The 18,306-nt window shown below is 46.4% G+C and overlaps 1 protein-coding gene across 1 annotated transcript; it reads right to left on the reverse strand.

Annotated features, from left to right (window-relative positions):
• Window positions 1-999: 999 nt before the first annotated feature.
• Window positions 1,000-13,090, reverse strand: GLOD5 (glyoxalase domain containing 5). Its single transcript, XM_025373050.1, has 4 exons — window positions 12,993-13,090; window positions 8,569-8,706; window positions 3,555-3,710; window positions 1,000-1,341 (listed from the first exon to the last, which is right to left on the reverse strand). Exons 1-4 carry the CDS (start codon window positions 13,053-13,055, stop codon window positions 1,216-1,218), a joined length of 483 nt encoding a protein of 160 aa, XP_025228835.1. The 5' UTR covers window positions 13,056-13,090; the 3' UTR covers window positions 1,000-1,215.
• Window positions 13,091-18,306: the final 5,216 nt, after the last annotated feature.

The raw sequence follows: 18,306 nt of genomic DNA on the forward strand, positions 1-18,306 counted from the left end.
TTAAGCAATTCTGGTGCCTCAGCCTCCCGAGTAGCTGGGACTACAGACATAGGCCACCACGCCCGGCTAATTTTTGTATTTTTAGTAGACACGGGGTTTTGCCATGTTGGTTGGGCTGGTCTCGAACGCCTGACCTCAGTGATCCGCCTGCCTTGGCCCCCCGAAGTGCTGGGATTACAGGGATGAGCCACTGTGTCCAACCTGCCCCAACAGTTTTTATCTGCCTTCCCTCTTTTCCGTGTTTTCTTTTTCTCCAAACCATTTATCAACCTGTAACATACTTAATATTTTACCTACTTAGTTTTATTTATTTTCTATCTCTCCCACTAGAATGGCAATTCCACAAACAGAGGTATGCTTATCTCTTTTGCTCAATGCTGTCTCTCCAGTGCCTGGAACAGTGCCTGGCACACAGTAGGTGCTTAACATACATTTTTAGTTGACTGAATGATGGAGGGGCACAGAAACAGAGGAAATTTGACCTTGTCCCGCCTACCCTGCCATGAGCTATGCTTCAATTGAGATGATTTGGTTTATTTATTTATTTATTTATTTATTTTGTGGAGGGGAGGGTTTCACTATGTTGCCCAGGCTGGTCTTGAACTCTTCGATCTACTAGATCCAAAGGTAGAAAGTGCTAAATACCCTGAGAGTGAGACTAGAGAAGGCTCTCCGGGAAGAGGTAGTATCGCCTGATGCTGGTCCTGGAAGGTCTGATGGGAATGAGAGATCCTGGGATTCTGCGAGGCCCAGGAATGGAGGAAACAGCAGGCAGCAACTGGAGGAGTGAGGCGAGGTAGGAAAAGATGAAGATGATGGCGTCACTGACAAGGAGAAATCTGTCAGGAGCCTTGAATCCCAAGGGGATGATCCTAGATTCCGTGCTCAGAGGTGTCATACCCTGGTCATAGGCCTCCGACCGAATAGCTCAGAGATCTCACACCTTACATAAACACCCATGCATGGCTCCAATACAATAACGAAGATCCCGTATTCGTAGAGAGGTTATGCATTTATTAGCCCAGTTTGGATGACATACAGACATGTAGGTTTGGTCCCAAACCTGTCTTGGGTCCCCCCCTGAGCAGGATGTGTGAAGTGCCTAAGTCCTCAGTCCTCAGAGGTCTCTGGGCCTGGGTGGGGGTTTGCAGGAAGGAAAGGAGAGGGCGACATCGAGGGGGACAGAATGGAGGAGGAGGACAGAATGTGCCTCCATCACGAGGAGATGTAGTTTGACACCTCAATCAGATTTCTGTCGGGGTCTCGGAAGTAGATGGACATAATAGGCCCTTTTGCCCCTGTTCTGGGGACTGGCCCCTCCTCAATAGGGACATCAAAAGCCTGAGGTGGGAAGAAAAGACAAAAGTCATTCATCAAAGTGTGTGAGACCAAAATTTAATTCTTTTTTTTTTTTTTTTTTTTTTGAGACAGAGTCTCACTCTGTTGCCCAGGCTGGAGTGCAGTGGTGAGATCTCAGCTCACTGCAACCTCTGCTGCCTCCCGGGCTTAAGCAATTCTCCCACCTCAGCCTCCTGAGTAGCTGCGATTACAGGCACATGCCTCCATGCCCAGCTATTTTTCATAGAGATGAGGTCTTGCTATGCTGCCCAGGCTGGTCGCGAACTCCTGACCTCAAGTGATCTGCCCGCCTAAAGTGCTGGAATTACAGGCATGAGCCATTGCACCCGGTCTGTAAAATTTAATTCCTTATAGTGGCCCAGAAGACCTTAGAACACCACTGTATCTTTCTGACCTCATCTCCTATCATCCTCCCCCCATCACTCTGTTCCAGCCACTTATCAGCTAGATGGCCTTGGGCACAGTACCTAACTACCCTGTACCTTGGTCTCCTCATCTGTAAAATGGGAAGGATAATAGTGCCTAGTATTATCTAGTAAGTGGCAGAACCAGAATTCGAACCCAGGTAGTCTGGGTCAACGACCATACTCTGAACCCCTATGCTTCACCCATTTTCCTTCCAAACCAGTCTTTTTCACTGACACTTCCCAAAGAAGGCGTGTAGGTTATTTGCACAGAATATATATAAGACCTCAATCCGTGTTCTGCAAAAGGGAAACTAATATCCCTTTATTTATTGTAGAGGCGGGGCCTTGCTCTGTCACCCTGACTAGTATGCAGTGGTGCGATCACAGCTCACTACAGCCTCCACCCGGGCTCAAACAATCCTCCTACCTTTTAGCCACCCAAGTAGCTGAGACTATAGGCACACACTGCCACGTCCAGCTAATTTTTTTTGTATTTTATGTAGACACAGGGTCTCACCATGTTACCCAGGCTGGTCTCAAATTCCTGGGTTCAAGTGATCCTCCCTCCTTGGCCTCCTAAAGCACTGGGATTACAGGCACGAGCCACTGTGCTCCTGGCCTTATTTTAATTTTTTAGTGACAGGGTCTTGCTGTATCACCCAGGCTGGAGTGCAGTGGCATGATCATAGCTCACTGCAGCCTCAACTTCCTGGGCTCAAGTGATCCTCTCACTTCACCCTCTTAAGTAGCTAGGATTACGGGCATGCATTACCATGCCTGGCTAATTTTTTTATTTTTTGTGGAGATGGGATCTCACTATGTTGCCCAGGTTGGTCTGGAACTCCTGGCCCAAATGATCCTCCCACCTCAGCCTCCCAAAGTGCTGGGATTACAGGCGTGAGTGACCATGCCCAGCCAATGCCTCTTCTAGATGACATCATTTTAAGTATTACAGAGACACTGGATTAAATAACAGCAAATCAGAAATTATTCCCTCTTCAATCTTCTTGCAGTCCTTCTTGTTATACAAAGAAGGTGGATGCTAACAAGTTCTTAGTATCTCTTTAACCACCTGCTATATCTCCCTTTGTAATGTCAGGGCCAGGGAGTACAGGGAATGGAAGTGGCTAGAATCTAATGACATTGTTATGCTTTTATAGCTGTTGGTTTTTACAGTTACTTTTCCTTTATGCCAAGACATAATGGGTTTTTCGTGTACTTAGATGAACATTTTCTTTTTATATAAATATATTTAGGGCTGGGCACGTGGCTGATGCCTGTAATGCCAGCATTTTGGGAGGCCAAGGTGGGTGGAGCACTTGAGGTCAGGAGTTTGAGACCATCCTGGCCAACATGGTGAAACCCCGTCTCTACTAAAACTACAAAAATTAGCCAGGTGTGGTGGCACGCGCCTGTAGTACCAGCGACTTGGGAGGCTAAGACAGGAGAATCGCTTGAACCTGGGAGGTGCAGGTTGCAGTGACCCTGAGATCACGCCACTGCACTCCAGCCTGGGCGACAGAGCAAGACTATCTAAAAAAAAAAAAAAAGTAAGTGTATAAATGTAGGTTTTTTGTTTCTTGTTGGTTTGTTTTACAATGGGGATGCTTAGTTTCCTTTTTAAATACATTTATTTACATGAAAAAATTATGTCAGTCAAAATAGTGAGTACATAACTGTGTGCAGACATTATCTGGTTGTGGTAAAACTCGTTACCTCTCTGGGTCATGCTTCTGTTTTCACTGTGTTTGCAGCAGCTTTTGCAAAAAGAAGAGAAGTCCCACTCACCTTGAGGTGCTGGATCATTTCCTCCAAAGGCACCTCTGTTATCAGACATATGTCCAGGGAGCCAGGAACCGGGTGAGCAGCTTTGGGTTCAAATTCCTTTCCCACCTCGTGGAGGTTAAATTTCTGGTCTCCAAAACACAGTGCTTTCCGGTCTTCCTACTTGGCGGGGAAGGGCAGAGACAACAGCCTAGAATTAAACCTCCAAGGTGAGTGTGAGATGAAGCCTTTCCACCCATCCCAACAAGGTTTTAAAAAAATAAAAACTAGAATGGGGCTACTACACAACAACCTTTTGCCCCACCCAAGTCTCATTCCCTAGAGGCAAGTGTACGAGTTCATTTCTCCCTGAAATTATTTCCGTATCTCCAAATAGTGCTTATACCACCCAAGGCAGAGATAGGAATTTGCCTACCGAGTATACATTTCCCCTTTATTTCTTATAAACAACAGAAATTTCAGTGGGGTCAACTGTGTGCCCAACTTAAAAAACCTACATTTCCCAGCACGTCCGGAGGCCACGTTAGCTGGACTGGGTAATGAGATGCAGGCAGAGGTGTGGGTGGGGCTTCCGGGACCACTGTGCTGGCTCTTATTGCCCATTCACTTCCTCTTGCTTCCCAGCCACTGCCCATGACCTGACTACCTCTGGACTGGTTGTTCAGTGAGAGGAAAAGAAAACTCTGTCTTGTTTAACCCACAGTTAGTTAGTTGAGTTTTCTCCTATGTGCCTCCAAAGTCCCTAACTGATGCACCACTGTTTATTTATTTATTTATTATTATTTTTTGAGACAGAGTCTTGTTCTGTTGCCCAGGCTGGAGTGCAGTGGCACAATTTTGGCTCACCGCAACCTCCACATTCCTGGTTCAGGTGATTCTTGTGCCTCAGCCTCCGGAGTAGCTGGGACTACAGACGCACGCCACCATGTCCAGCTAATTATTATATTTTTAGTAGAGATGGGGTTTTCTATGTTGGCCAGGCTGGTCTCGAACTCCTGACCTCAGGTGATCTGCCCACCTCGGCCTCCCAAAGTACTGAGATTACAGGCGTGAGCCACTGTGGCTGGTCTTTTTTTTTTTTTTTTTTTTTTGAGACAGGATCTTGCTCTGTTGCCCAGGCTTCAGGGCAGTGATCATGGCTCACTGCAGCCTCAACCTCCCAGGCTCAAGTAATCCTGCAGCCTCAGCCTCTGAGTAGCAGGGACCACAGGCACACCCCACCATGCCTGGCTAATTTTTTTATTTTTTGTAGAGACCGGGTCTCCCCATGTTGCCCAGGCTGGTCTCGAACTCCTGGCTCAAGTGATCCCCACCTCAACCTCCCAAAGTGCTGGCATTACAGGTGTGAGCCAGTGTGCCCAGCCGCATCACTATTTCTTGATTTAGCAACTTGAGATATTTCCTATCATCTCCCTGCTATGATAAATGAGAATTTAGCTCATTCACATTACTACCTCTTCCAACACAATTTGATTATCATTTTTAGTTTCTCTTTTAGCTCCTTTACAATCTTTAAATAACCCACTTGCATGTTTATTTTATTTATTTAATTTTTTTAAGAGACAGAGTCTCGTTCTGTCACCCAGGCTGGAATGCAATGGTGCAATCATGGCTCACTGCAGCCTTGACTTCCTGGCCTCAAGCAATCCTGCCTCAGCCTCCTGAGTAGCTGGGATTACAGGTGCGCACCACCATGCCTGGCTAATTATAAAACTTTTTTTTTTTTTTTTGTGGAGACAATAGTCTCAGTATGTTGCACAGGCTGGACTCCAACTCCTGAGCTCAAGCGATCCTCCTGCCTCATCCTCTCAAAGTGTTGGGATTGCAGGCATGAGCCACTACGCCTGGCTGCAAGTTTATTTTTGTAGATCAACTACAGACTAACTCACAGCCCTGCCATGTTCTTCATGGCTCCTCCCTCTCCTGGACCTCTCAACATGTGCCATTTTTTTTTTCTTTTTCTATCTCTTTTATATCACTATGAATGATACCACATCCATTCAATCAGAAAATGACTTTATTTCACTTTTCTTTTTTTTTTTTTTTTTTTTTTTTGAGACAGAGTCTCGCTCTGTTACCCAGGCTGGAGTGCAATGGTGAGATCTTGGCTCACTGCAACCTCTGCCTCCTGAGTTCAAGCGATTCTCCTGCCTCAGCCTCCCGAGTAGCTGGGACTACAGGCGCAAGCCACCATGCTTGGGTAATTTTTGTATTTTTAGTGGAGATAGGGTTTCAGCATGTTGTCCAGGCTGGTCTTGAACTCCTGACTTCAAGTGATCCACCCATCTCAGCCTCTCAAAGTGTTGGGATTACAGGTGTGAGCCACCACGTCTGGCCGATTTTATTTCACTTTTGGACTTGAAGATAGTTTGGCTCAGTGTACAATTGTAGGTTGCAGCTTATTTTCCCATAGCCTTTTAAATATGTTGCTTCATTGTCTTCCCCAAATGTGGTGTTGCTGTTAAGAAGTCTGATGTTCATCTGCATTTTCTATTATTTGGTTGGTGATACATCCATCTTCCACTACTGCAGCTTTAGGATTTTTCTTAATCCGAATGTTCTGAAATTTCACTCCATTGTGTCCAAGTACAGAGGTTGAGGCATCATACACCTCGTTGTCACCATTGGCCCACGCAAGGACTATCTCTTGTTTTATTTATCTTTTTCTCTTCATTCTCCATTCCCATCTCTACCTTAAGCAACCATTATAATGTGTTTGATGTGTATCCTTGGGTTTTCATAAATTGCTGTAAAAAGTGTGTTACTGTTTTATGTGTGTGTATTGTAAAGGGTAGCATGCTGTAGACCTGATTGTTTCTTCATTTTTCACTCAGCACGTTCTTTTCAAGACCCATTCATGTTGCTGTGTACACATCCAGTCTGATGTTGCATAATACTACATTTCTGCATAAGGTTCCATGTTAGATTTAACATTTTTACCCAAATAGAAAAAATTGGCCAGATGTGGTGGCACGTGCCTACAGTCTCAGCTACTCAGGAGGGTGAGGCAAGAGAAGCACCTGAGTCCAGGAGGTTCAGGCTGTGGTGAGCCATGATCGCAACACTGCAGTCCAGCCTGGGCAACAGAGCGAGACCATGTCTAAAAAAATTTTTCTTCTCCTGTTTGTGATTCCTCGAGCCCTTTCTATTTAAGTTATATGTGTGTGTGTGTGGGGGGGGGGGAGGTGTTCATGTGTACTTAATTGTTTTAGAGCGGTTTTAGGTCCACAGCAAAAGTGAACAGAAGGTATAGGGATATATACACCTTGCCCCCACATATGCACAGCCTCCCCCACTTCTTTTACTTAGTAATAGGCACTTAAGTTTCCTCCATGTCTTTTCATGGATTGATAGTCCATTTATTTTATTTAATTAATTTATCTATTTGAGACAGAGTTTTGCTCTGTCACCCAGGCTGGAGTGCAATGGCGCAATCTTGGCTCACTGCAACCTCTGCCTCCTGGGTTCAAGTGATTTTCCTGCCTCAGCCTCCTGAGTAGCTGGGATTACAGGCACCCGCCACCATGCCTGGCTAATTTTTGTATTTTTAGTGGAGATGGGGTTTCACCATGTTGGCCAGGCTGGTCTCAAACTCCTGACTCAGGTGGTCCACCCGCCTCAGCCTCCCAAAGTATTGGGATTACAGGCGTGAGCCACCGCACCTGGCAGATAATCCATTTATTTTTATCACTGAATAATATTTCATTGTCTGGATGTGCCACAGTTGATATAGCCATTCACTTACTGAAGCACATCTTAGGCATTTTTTGCTTTCTTTGCATTTGCCTTTTTTGAAGTTGTTCCAAATTCTCAAGGATAGTTCAATCTCTGGAAACCTCTTTTTTCCCTTGGATCTGTCTTTCCTGGGGTCTTTCTTACACCTGTACCAAACTGGACTGATTGTTCTCTAAGTGCCTTTCTGGGATCCTCCTCTTGGGATCTGTTGTGGCCTGACTTCCATATTCTGAGATTAGTCATCTTTTTTTTTTGAAATGGAGTCTTGCTTTGTCACCCAGGCTGGAGTGCAGTGGTGCAATCTCGGCTCACTGCAACCTCTGCCTCCCAGAATGCTGGGATTACAGGCATGAGCCACCGTGCCCGGCCAGTCCCCCATTTTGATATAGCATACCCTTAAGTAATTTTCAAAGCAAGTGGGAAATTTTCTAAGACTTCGCATGACTAAAAATGCTTTTATTCTACATTTACCTTTTTGTTTGTTTGGTTGGTTTTTTTTTATACAGTCTTGCTCTGTCACTCAGACTAGATAGTGCTGTGGTGCAATCTCGGCTCACTGCAACCTCTGCCTCCCAGGCTCAAGCAATTCTCATGCCTCAGCCTCCCAAGTAGCTGGGATTACAGGCGTGCACCAGCATGCATGGCAAATTTTTGTATTTTTAGTAGAGACGAGGTTTTGCTATGTTGGTCAGGCTGGTCTCAAACTCCTGACCTGAAGTGATCCACCCACCTCGGCCTCCCAATGTGCTGGGATTACAGGCATGAGCCACCACACCTGGCCCCTACATTTACCTTTGGTTAATAGTTTGGTTGGACATAGAATTCTAGGTGGAAATTTTTCCCCTCAGAGTCTTGAAGGTGTCCTTTTATCTTTTGGTCTCTGGTGTCTTGGAAAATCTGATATTTGTTTGTTTGTTTTTTTCCTTTGTAGATAATCTACTTTTTAATCTCTATGAAAGCTCTTAGCATCTACTTTTTCAGTTTGATGTTCTATAATTTCATAAGGATCCATTTAAGTGTCAACATGCTGGATACTTGGTTAACCTTTTTCATGTGGCGACTGCAGAGTTCTCTTGTATTGTTTCTATGATAATTTCCTCCTCTCCTTTTTCTCCATTGTCTCTCTGGAAGCCCATATATTCAATCTGGAATCTCCTCTATTGATCTCTTTATATTTTCTCTCAGATTTCCCGTGGTTTTCCTTTTAGAGTTAAGTTATATGTTAAAGTGTTATCAACAAATTTTAGCCCACCTGAATTTTGGCATTTGGGAAAGTGGTTACCTTAAAAGTCACGACCTCCATGCCCAGGATCTTGGAATAAAACTTGGTGGTGTCTTTGATGCTCTTCACCGTCATCACGATGTGGTCAAGTCTACGGATAAGACATGGGGGAGGGGTCTGACTGCTGTCCCTCCACGACTAAAAAAAGAAAAAAAAGTCAGAGGAGACCACATTGCCACTTGTCACGCCCGTGTTTTCTTCTCCTTACCTCCCCCTACCTCCCCAATTACTCTACTTCCTCCTCACCCTCTTTCAAGGGGAAAGGCCTGAGAGAATACTTATTGGTAGAGTCTTACTGCCCATGTGTGGATTCACGAGAGCCCACCTGTCTGCCATGGCCACTCTCCACTGTTTTCTTGTTCCCTTTCTTTTCTTTTTTTCCTTTTTTTTTTTTTTTTGAGACAGAGTCTCACTCTGTTGCCCAGGCTGGAGTGCAGTGGCACAATCTCAGCTCACTGCAACCTCCGCCTCCTGGCTTCAAGCGATTCTCCTGCCTCAGCCTCCTGAGTAGCTGGGACTACAGGTGTGCGCCACCATGCCCAGCTAATTTTTGTATTTTTAGTAGAGACAGGGTTTCACCATTTTGATCAGGCTGGTCTCAAACTCCTGACCTGAAGTGATCTGCCTGCCTTGGCCTCCCAGAGTGCTGGGATTACAGGGGTGAGCCACTGCACCTGGCCTTCTTGTTCCCTTTCTCCTCTTCCAGAAGTGAAGATTAGTGGAGTGGAGACCAAGACAATGCCCTCCCTGTTTTCCCCTAAATAGAATTCATCTCTTTTCCAAGAAGTGACAAGACACAGAGGAGGCCCAGTTCCGTGAATTGGCCAATTTTACCCAGCCCCCTCCTTTCTCATTCTGCAGCTTCAGTCACAGAGAACAGGACAAGAAGGGGGCATCTCAGAAGAAATGAAGGCTTCTGGGCATGCGTGTTTACAGATCCACCTTGACACCCAGAGGGAGGACTACTACCACCCCTTCCACTTTCCCGCTGTCAGCACACTTCCCATCAGATCTTTCTCTTGACTTGAATTATTTAGTAATTTGTGTATTTACAGTATCTCTGCTACAGGATTATAAAGCACCTGTGGTCTGGCACTATAAGCAATGGAGTATAGTGCTTAAAAGAATAGATTCTGGCGGTGGCGCCTGGAATCTCAGCACTTTGGGAGGCTGAGGCAGGCAGATCCCTAGAACCCAGGAGTTTGAGATCAGCCTGGGCAACACAGTGAGACCCTGTATCTACAAAAAAATACAAAAATTAGCTAGGTTGGGGGACGCTCACGTGTAGTTCCGGTTACTTGGGGGCCTGAGGTGGGAGGATCACTTGAGCCTGGGACCAGAGATTGCAATGATCTATGATCACGCAACCAGACTCCTGGGTGACAGAGCAAGACCATGTCTCAAAAAATAAATAAATAAATAAATAAAAATAAAAGATTCTGGAGCCAGACTGACATTTAAATAATTTCTCTAATTTCTCTGTGCCTTGGTTTCCCCTTCTATAAAATGAGCATGATTTTATACATATAGGAGTATTGTGAGAGTTTTTAAAAAGTAGTTTTTAAGGGCATAGAATAATGCCCGATACATATCAAGTGCTATAAAAGGATTGATGATGATGATGTGTAGTTATCTTCTTAAAATCTAGACTCAGTTACAATGACCCCCATCTCTACAGTCTCATCCATTGCTCTTGAACTCCAATCTACACTGTCCTTTTTCCTGTTCCTCATAAGGACCACCCTTGTACCTTTCATTTCAGGGCCTTTGCAGATGGTAATGCCTGTCTCCCTGACTAGAATGTAAGCTTCATAAGAGCAGGGGCTTCTGTTTGTTTTGTTCCCCACTCTTTCCCAAACAACTGGTTCAATCATATTTGTTCAATAAATAAATATCTACTGGAACAACTAGGGACAGTGCTTGGCACAAAGTCTGACTAATTTCTATTCTGTTCTATTCGATTCAATTGGATTCCATTCTACCCTTTGCTATTTTATTATTTTCTATTCCACTGCGTTTAGTTCCATTGAAACCAGCCCATTTTAAACAATTGATTTCACTGAGCTCCAGCTAAAAAAAAAATCCTGTACCATTCTATTTTCCTGAGCGGAGGAGGCATTAGCGAAGTTGCTGAGTTCTGCTCTCCCAGTGGATACAAAAGATCCACATGGACATAGGAACTGTAGAAAGAGAAAATGACCAACATTTTGGCTCCATTGAAAATAAAGTCATATGTTGAAAAAAATTTTATTAACTTTCTTTTTTAATTCCCTTTTTGAGACAGGGTCTTGCTTTGTTGCCCAGCCTGGAGTACAGTGGCATGATCACAGCTCACTGCAGCCTCAACCTCCTGGACTCAAGCAATCCTCCTACTTCAGCCTCCCTAGTAGCTGGGATTACAGGTGTGTGCCACCATGCCCAACTATTTTTTGTTTTCTTTTTTCATTTTTTTGTAGAGGTGAGGGCTCACTGTGTTTCCCAGGCTGGTCTTGAACTCTTGGGCTCAAGCGATCCTCCCTCCTCAGCCTCCCAGAGTGTTGGGATTACAGGCATGAGCCACTGCACCCAGCCCTTATTAACCTTCTAACATCTATAGAATCTGTCACAATACCCTATTTACTTTCCTGATAATTGGCAATCTATATATTTTCTCTTAATTTCTCGAGATAAAATAGACATTGCTAATATTTTATTATTCTGTTCAAAGAATCAACTTTTGACATTGTTGGCTTTATTGTATGTTTGTTTTCTATTTCACCAGTTTCTGCTGTTATAATTTCTTTCCTTCTACTGTCTTAGGTTCCATTTACCATTCTTTTCCCAGTTTCTTGATAGGGAAGCTCAGGTCATTGATTTTCAACTTTTCTACTTTTCTGATCTATGCATTTAGAACTATAGATTTTCCCTAAGCACTGCTTTGGCCACATCCGTATCATTTTGATAGTCTATTGGAAATAAACTCCACCTATTCCTCCCATTATTCAGTTCCCTGCCAGCTCAGATTCACTCCCCAGATCCTGCTTTGTGGACTCGGAGCTCCATCCTTGCAAATTCAAGGATGAGCAGGGATGGCTCTCTTCAAGAACAGGAAGGCCAGCGTGGCTCAGAACCCAAGAGTGAGTAAGAGATGAGTGGGAGGACAAGGCAGGGTCTGGATCCTGCGGGGTCTTGGAGGTGAAGTTACAAAGCCTGCTTTATAAAATGATGATCAAGACATAGTCATCACACAAAGGACTGAGTGCGGTGGCTCACACCTGTAATCCTAGCACTTTGGGAGGCTGAGGTGGGTGGATTACATGAGGTCAGGAGTTTGAGCCTGGCCTACATGGTGAAATCCTGTCTCTATTAAAAATACAAAAATTAGGTGGGCATGGTGGTGTGCGCCTGTAATCCCCTATTAGGGAGGCTGAGGCAGAAGAATTGCTCGAACCTGGGAGGCAGAGGTTGCAGTGACCTGAGATCGCACTGCTGCACTCCACCCTGGGCAGCAAGAGCAAACCTCGGTCTCAAAAAAAAAAAAAAAAAAAAAGGCATAGTAATCACACAAGGCTTACTGTGTGCCAAGCCCTGTTTTACACACTCTACAAAAATGTAATCCATTTCATTTCTCACCACAACCTATAAAATCCCTATAGTCAGAGTACCCGGAACACCATGTCCTTCCTCCTTTGGCCTCCTCCACAGGGAATGGTTCTGTCTTCCTACAGGGTCCTCTTCAAGGTCCCCTTCAGGTTGCCAGGGGCCTCTGAATTCCTCTCCTAAAGCTCAAGGTCAGTGCTGTGTTTCTTTTTTTTTTTTTTTTTTGAGACGGAGTCTCGCTCTGTCGCCCAGGCTGGAGTGCAGTGGCCGGATCTCAGCTCACTGCAAGCTCCGCCTCCCGGGTTCACGCCATTCTCCGGCCTCAGCCTCCCGAGTAGCTGGGACTACAGGCGCCCGCCACCTCGCCCGGCTAGTTTTTTGTATTTCTTAATGGAGACGGGGTTTCACCCTGTTAGCCAGGATGGTCTCGATCTCCTGATCTCGTGATCCGCCCGTCTCGGCCTCCCAAAGTGCTGGGATTACAGGCTTGAGCCACCGCGCCCGGCCAGTGCTGTGTTTCTTAGCCTCTCTCCACACGGCCTTAATCATGACAGCTTCAGGGACACCCTGTGTGAGTCACCTTCGTATCTCTCCACCTGTCCCTGGTAAACTGGGGGAGGAGCCAGCCCTCAGCCCTGGCCCAGCCCTGCACACCTGAGCACAGGGCCCTCCGTGGCTTAGAGCCGGGCCTTTCCATGGGCCTCTGCTGCCCTCTGCTTGTCTCTGAAAGAGAAAGGGAGAGAGGAGGACAGGAAATGGAAGCCGGCAGAGAAGGGAAACAGGTTACTAGACTAGCTTCAGTGTCAACACCCTTGCCCCAGAACCCCAGCGGCCACTTTGTTCACCTGTTTCTCCAAAATCCTGCCCCACATCTTGACTGGCAGCCTGGAGGGCAGATGGCGCAGCATGGCAGGGTAGGTGTCTTTGTCCAGGGGCCTCCCGACAACCCTCTGGCTCAGCACCTGGAGATCAAGGGGCAGGAATGGGAGGGCACAGGCTGAGGACTGTGGGAGGTGACACAGGTAGGTGGTGCAAATGGAAGGACTTTGACATTAAACTCAGGGCCTCGAAATTAAAAGCTTAAAGTGGATGTGTAAGGGATTACTTCTTGTTAACATTGAAGGCTGGGTGCAGTGGCTCACACCTGTAATCCCAGCACTTTGAGGCCAAAGCAGGTGGATCACCTGAGGTCAGGAGTTCAAGACCAGCCTGGACAACATGGTGAAACCCTATCTTTACTAAAAATACAAAACATTAGCCAGGCGTGGTGGCGGGCGCCTGTAATCCCAGCTACTTGGGAGGCTGAGGCAGGAGAATCGCTTGAATCCGGGAGGCGGAGGTTTCAGTGAGCCGAGATGGCACCATTGCACTCCAGCCTGGGCAACAGAGTGAGACTCCGTCTCAATAATAATAATAATACTGAAAAACCACCAAGTATTAAGGGGATCTTTATTCTAGGGTGTGATGCCTCTGTTCTACTTAGGGGTATGTCTCCAAAGTGTGAGATCTGTGAGCTGTTTGAGAGTGTGTGTCAGGGGTGTGAAGTTGTGAGCTATCTGAGTTAGAGTATGACTGCTCTGACCTATTATGGGTCTGTTTCCAAGCCAAGATCCCTAAACTCTTAAGAGTTCTGAGCCCCTTGGCCAAGCACGGTGTCTGACGCCTGTAATCCCAGCACTTTGGGAGGCCAAGGTGGACGGATCACTTGAGGCCAGGAGTTTGAGACCAGCCTGGCCAACATGGTAAAGCTCCATCTCTACTAAAAATACAAAAATTAGCCGGGCATGATGGTGTGCACCTGTAGTCCCAGCTATTCAGGAGCCTGAGGCAGGAGAATAGTTTGAACCCGGGAGGCGGAGGTTGCAGTGAGCTGAGATTGTGCCCTTGCACTCCAGCCTGAGCGATAGAGTGAGACTGTTTAAAAAAAAAAAAAAAAAAGTTCTGAGCCCCAGGGTGTGATGTTCCTGAATTATTTTGGGGGATGAGTTTTGGGGGATGAGATTTGCAGTCTTCCTCCTCCTCCCCACTCACCCTCACTTTCCACTGCTGAGAGTCAGAGAACATTCATCAGCCCGGTTGTTGTTCACTTTACCCTGAGCTGAGCTGCTGAGCTCCCCATCTGTCTTACAAGTTACCTGTCTGGCCCCTGGAGCATGTGAGTTTGAGATTTTTGTTTCTAGTTACCCCAACACAAACACTTTGTGTTGTGGATATTGTTTTGTTTTTGTTTTTTTGAGACAGGATCTCACTTTGTCACCCATGCTGTAGCCCACTGGTGCCATCATGGCTCAGTGCAGTCTCAAACTCCTGGGCTCAAGGGATCCTCCTGCCTCAGCCTCTTGGGTAGCTGGGACTACAGGTGTGCGTTACCACACCTGGCTAATTTTTGTATTTTTAGTAAGGATGAGGTCTTGCTATGTTGCCTACAATTGGCCTCCTTTGGCCTCCTGAAGTGTTGGGGTTACAGGCGTGAGCCACTGCGCCCGGCCAGATATTGTTTTTAAGCATATGATTTTCCTTTAAAAAGAGGTACACAAATAATATGTGAATACAGGTTTGTATAAAAGATTTGAAAAACAGGCCGAGGGCAGTGGCTCACACCTGTAATCCCAGCACTTTGGGAGGCTAAGGCAGGTGGATCAATTGAGGTCAGGAGTTCGAGACCAGCCTGGCCAATATGGTGAAACCCTATCTCTACTAAAAATACAAAAATTAGCTGGGCATGGTGGCACACACCTGTAATCCCAGCTACTTGGGAGGCTGAAGCACGAGAATCACTAGAACCCGGGAGGCAGAGGTTGCAGTGGGCTGAGATTGTGCCACTGTACTCCAGCCTGGACGACAGAAGGAGACTCTTTCTCTTAAAAAAAAAAAAAAAAAAAAATTTGAACAACACATCAGTACATGGACTGTAGCAATCATCTCCACCCCCATTTCCCCAAAATGACCACTGGGGTCAAATTCTGGTGTTTCCTTCCAGATTCAGTTCTCTGTGTTTACATAGTGTGTGTGTGTGCACACTACACAGATGCACTAGGTCACTGTAACTGACTCCCCCTTGCTTTTCCCTGCCTGTAGCACATCCTGTAGAAGGTAACCCCCACCCCCACAGGTACACACAAGTCCCATCCATTCTGTGTCATGTCCAGTGGGCACTCTGTGCTGTAACATGAACCCCCTATTATTCGTTTCACTCTGTAATAGTCCTTGGCTATCAGTGAACATTTATAAGATTTTCCTAGTTGTTTACTCCTACCAGCCTTGTTCTGACAGCTCTGTGCACATGTCCGAGTACTAGAATTAGAAGTGGAATTGCTGGGTGTATTAGTCAGAGTTCTCTGGAGAAACAGAACCAGTAGGAGAAACAGAACCAATATGTAATATATTATAAGGAATTGGCTCATGTGATTTTGGAAGCTGAGAAGTTCCACAATCTGCTATCAGCAAGCTGGAGACCCAGGAGAGCCAGTGGTGTAGTTCCAAGAACCAAAGGGCTGATGGTGTTGGCTGGGCATGGTGGCTCACGCCTGCAATCCCAGCACTTTGGGAGGCCAAGGCGGGCGGATCACTTGAGGTCAGGGGTTCAAGACCAGCTTGACTAACATGGCAAAAGCCCATCTCTACTAAAAATACAAAAATTATCCGGGCCTGGTGGTGCATGCCTCTAGTCCTAGCTACTTGGGAGGCTGAGGCAGGAGAATCGCTTGAACCCGGGAGGTGGAGGTTGCAGTGAGCCAAGATTGTGCCACTGCATTTCAGCCTGGGAGCGAGACTCCATCTCTAAAAAACAAAACAAAACAAAAAAACAAAGGGCTGATGGTGTAAGTACCAGCCAAGGACAAAGGACTGGTGTTCCACCTCAAGCAGTCACAGAGCAAATTCCACCTTCCTCCATCTTTTTGTTCTATTCCAACCTTCAGTGGACTGGGTGATGCCCATTTACACTGGGCAGAGCCATCTGCTTTACTCAATCCAACAATTCATTTGCTAACCTCATCTGGAAACACCCTCACAGATCCCCCCAGAAATAACATTCAACAGGGCACCCTGTGTCCCTATCAAGTTGACACATAAAATTTACCATCACAAGTCCACCCCTTGTCAACTGTCCTTTTCCACTGTCCTTCAGAGATGTCTCAGAAAGGGGTCATAGTGTTTCAGTTGTCTGCTTTCAGAGCGTGCCTGCATAACATGCAGAACCATCTGTAAACCATGCCCAAGTCTTCTCTTTCTCTGTCAACTAATTGTAGGGAACTCACCATGAGGCCACAGGTTCAGGCTGGGAGAAACGAGGCAGGGTGGAAGGAGTGGGGACCATGGGCATTTAGGCCTCTTCCTCATGTAACTTACTTGTGTCTTCAGGGCCTGCTTAGGCCCCATCACATATTTCCCATTTCCATTCGACGATGGAGCGCTGCTGTGCACACCGACTCTTGGTTAGTTGGGTAACACCCAGTTCATGATGGGCAGGAATGTAACTTGGTGGCCCATGGTCAAGTATTTAGTTTCTACTAAGACCCAGTAGCAGATCAACAGCTATTTCTCTCTCTCTCTCTCTTTTTTTTTTTTTTTTTTTTGAGACAGGGTCTCACTTTGTCACCGAGGCTGGACTGCAGTGGCACAATTACAGCTCACTACAGCCTCGACCTCCTGGGCTCAAGCAATCTTCCCACCTCAGCCTCCTGAGTAGATGGGACTACAGGCATGCACCACCCCACCCAGCTATTAATACTTTTTGTATTTTTTTGTAGAGATGGATTTTTATTTTTTATTTTTATTTTTTGAGACAGAATCTCGCTCTGTTGCCCAAGCTGGAGTGCAGTGGCGCTATCTCGGCTCACTGCAAGCTCCGCCTCCTGAGTTCACACCATTCTCCTGCCTCAGCCTCCTAAGTACTGGGACTACAGGCGCCTGTCATCACGCCCGGCTAATTTTTTGTATTTTTAGTAGAGACAGGGTTTCACCGTGTTAGCCAGGATGGTGTCGATCTCCTGACCTCGTGATCCGCCCACCTCGGCCTCCCAAAGTGCTGGGATTACAGACGTGAGACACTGCACCTGGCCTAGAGATGGATTTTTGCCATGTTGCCCAGGGTGGTCTCAAACTCCTGTGCTCGAGAGAGATCTGCTGGTCTCAACCTCCCAAGGTGCTGGGATTAAAGGAGTGATCCACCACGCCCAGCCAAGAGCTGTTTCTTAAAAGGAGGGTAGTTATCTGCAGAGTATAGTAGGGCTTTGCTCCAAAATCCTAAAGGAGGCTCACCAAGTTTCATTTGGGAGGCTGAGACGGGTGGATTGCCTGAGCCCAAGAGTTCGAGACCAGCCTCGGGAACATGGGGAAACCCTATCTCTACAAAAATTACAAAAGTTAGCCAGATGTGGTGGTGCACACCTGCAGTCAGTCCCAGCTACTAGGGAGGGTGAAGTGGGAGGATCACTTGAGCCTGAAAGGTCAAGGCTGCAGTGAGCTGTGATTGTGCCACTGCACTCCAGTCTGGGTGACAGAGCAAGACCCTGTCTCAAAAAATAAAGTAAAACAAAATCCTAAAGGGCTAGGCTGTGATTAACCTATAGGATATATATATATATATATATATATGTAGCCAAGAGCTCCAAACAGTATCCCTCTCTGCCACTGTCACTTCAAGCACCACTGGATCTGCTAGGTCCTATGGCCCAAGTGGCAAAGCAGCTTGCACAGCAGCCTGGACGTGTTGTAGAGCCTTCTCCTGTTCTGGGCCCCACTTAAGACTTGCAGCTTTTCATGTCATTTGGTAAATGGGCCTGTGTAACACATCCAAATGAGGAATGTGTTGCCTCCAAAATCCAAATAGGCCTGCTAGGCATTGTGCCTCTTTTTTGGTTGTAGGAGGGGCCAGATGCAACTACTTATCCTTCACCTTAGAAGGAATATATTGACTGGGCACAGTGGCTCACGCCTGTAATCCCAGCACTTTGGGAGGCCGAGGCGGGCGGATCACGAGGTCAGGAGTTCGAGACCAGCCTGACCAATGTGGTGAAACCCTGTCTCTACTAAAAATACAAAAATAGCCGGGCTTGGTGGCACGTGCCTGTAATCCCAGCTACTCAGGAGGCTGAGGCAGGAAAATCGCTTGAACGGGGAGGCGGAGGTTGCAGTGAGCCAAGATTGCATCATTGC

Source organism: Theropithecus gelada, chromosome X (genome assembly GCF_003255815.1).
Source record: "Theropithecus gelada isolate Dixy chromosome X, Tgel_1.0, whole genome shotgun sequence".
NCBI lineage: Eukaryota > Metazoa > Chordata > Mammalia > Primates > Cercopithecidae > Theropithecus > Theropithecus gelada.

What these genes read in the sequence shown, in the direction of transcription:
- GLOD5 (XM_025373050.1), bottom strand. Translation starts at nt 13,055, where the DNA reads ATGCTGCGCCATCTGCCCTCCAGGCTGCCAGTCAAGATGTGGGGCAGG. An exon ending in TGGAGGTCGTGACTTTTAAG is followed by an intron (nt 3,711 to 8,568) that starts GTAACCACTTTC and finishes CCCGCCAAGTAG; the next exon opens with GAAGACCGGAAAGCACTGTG. An exon ending in AAATGATCCAGCACCTCAAG is followed by an intron (nt 1,342 to 3,554) that starts GTGAGTGGGACT and finishes TTCCCACCTCAG; the next exon opens with GCTTTTGATGTCCCTATTGA.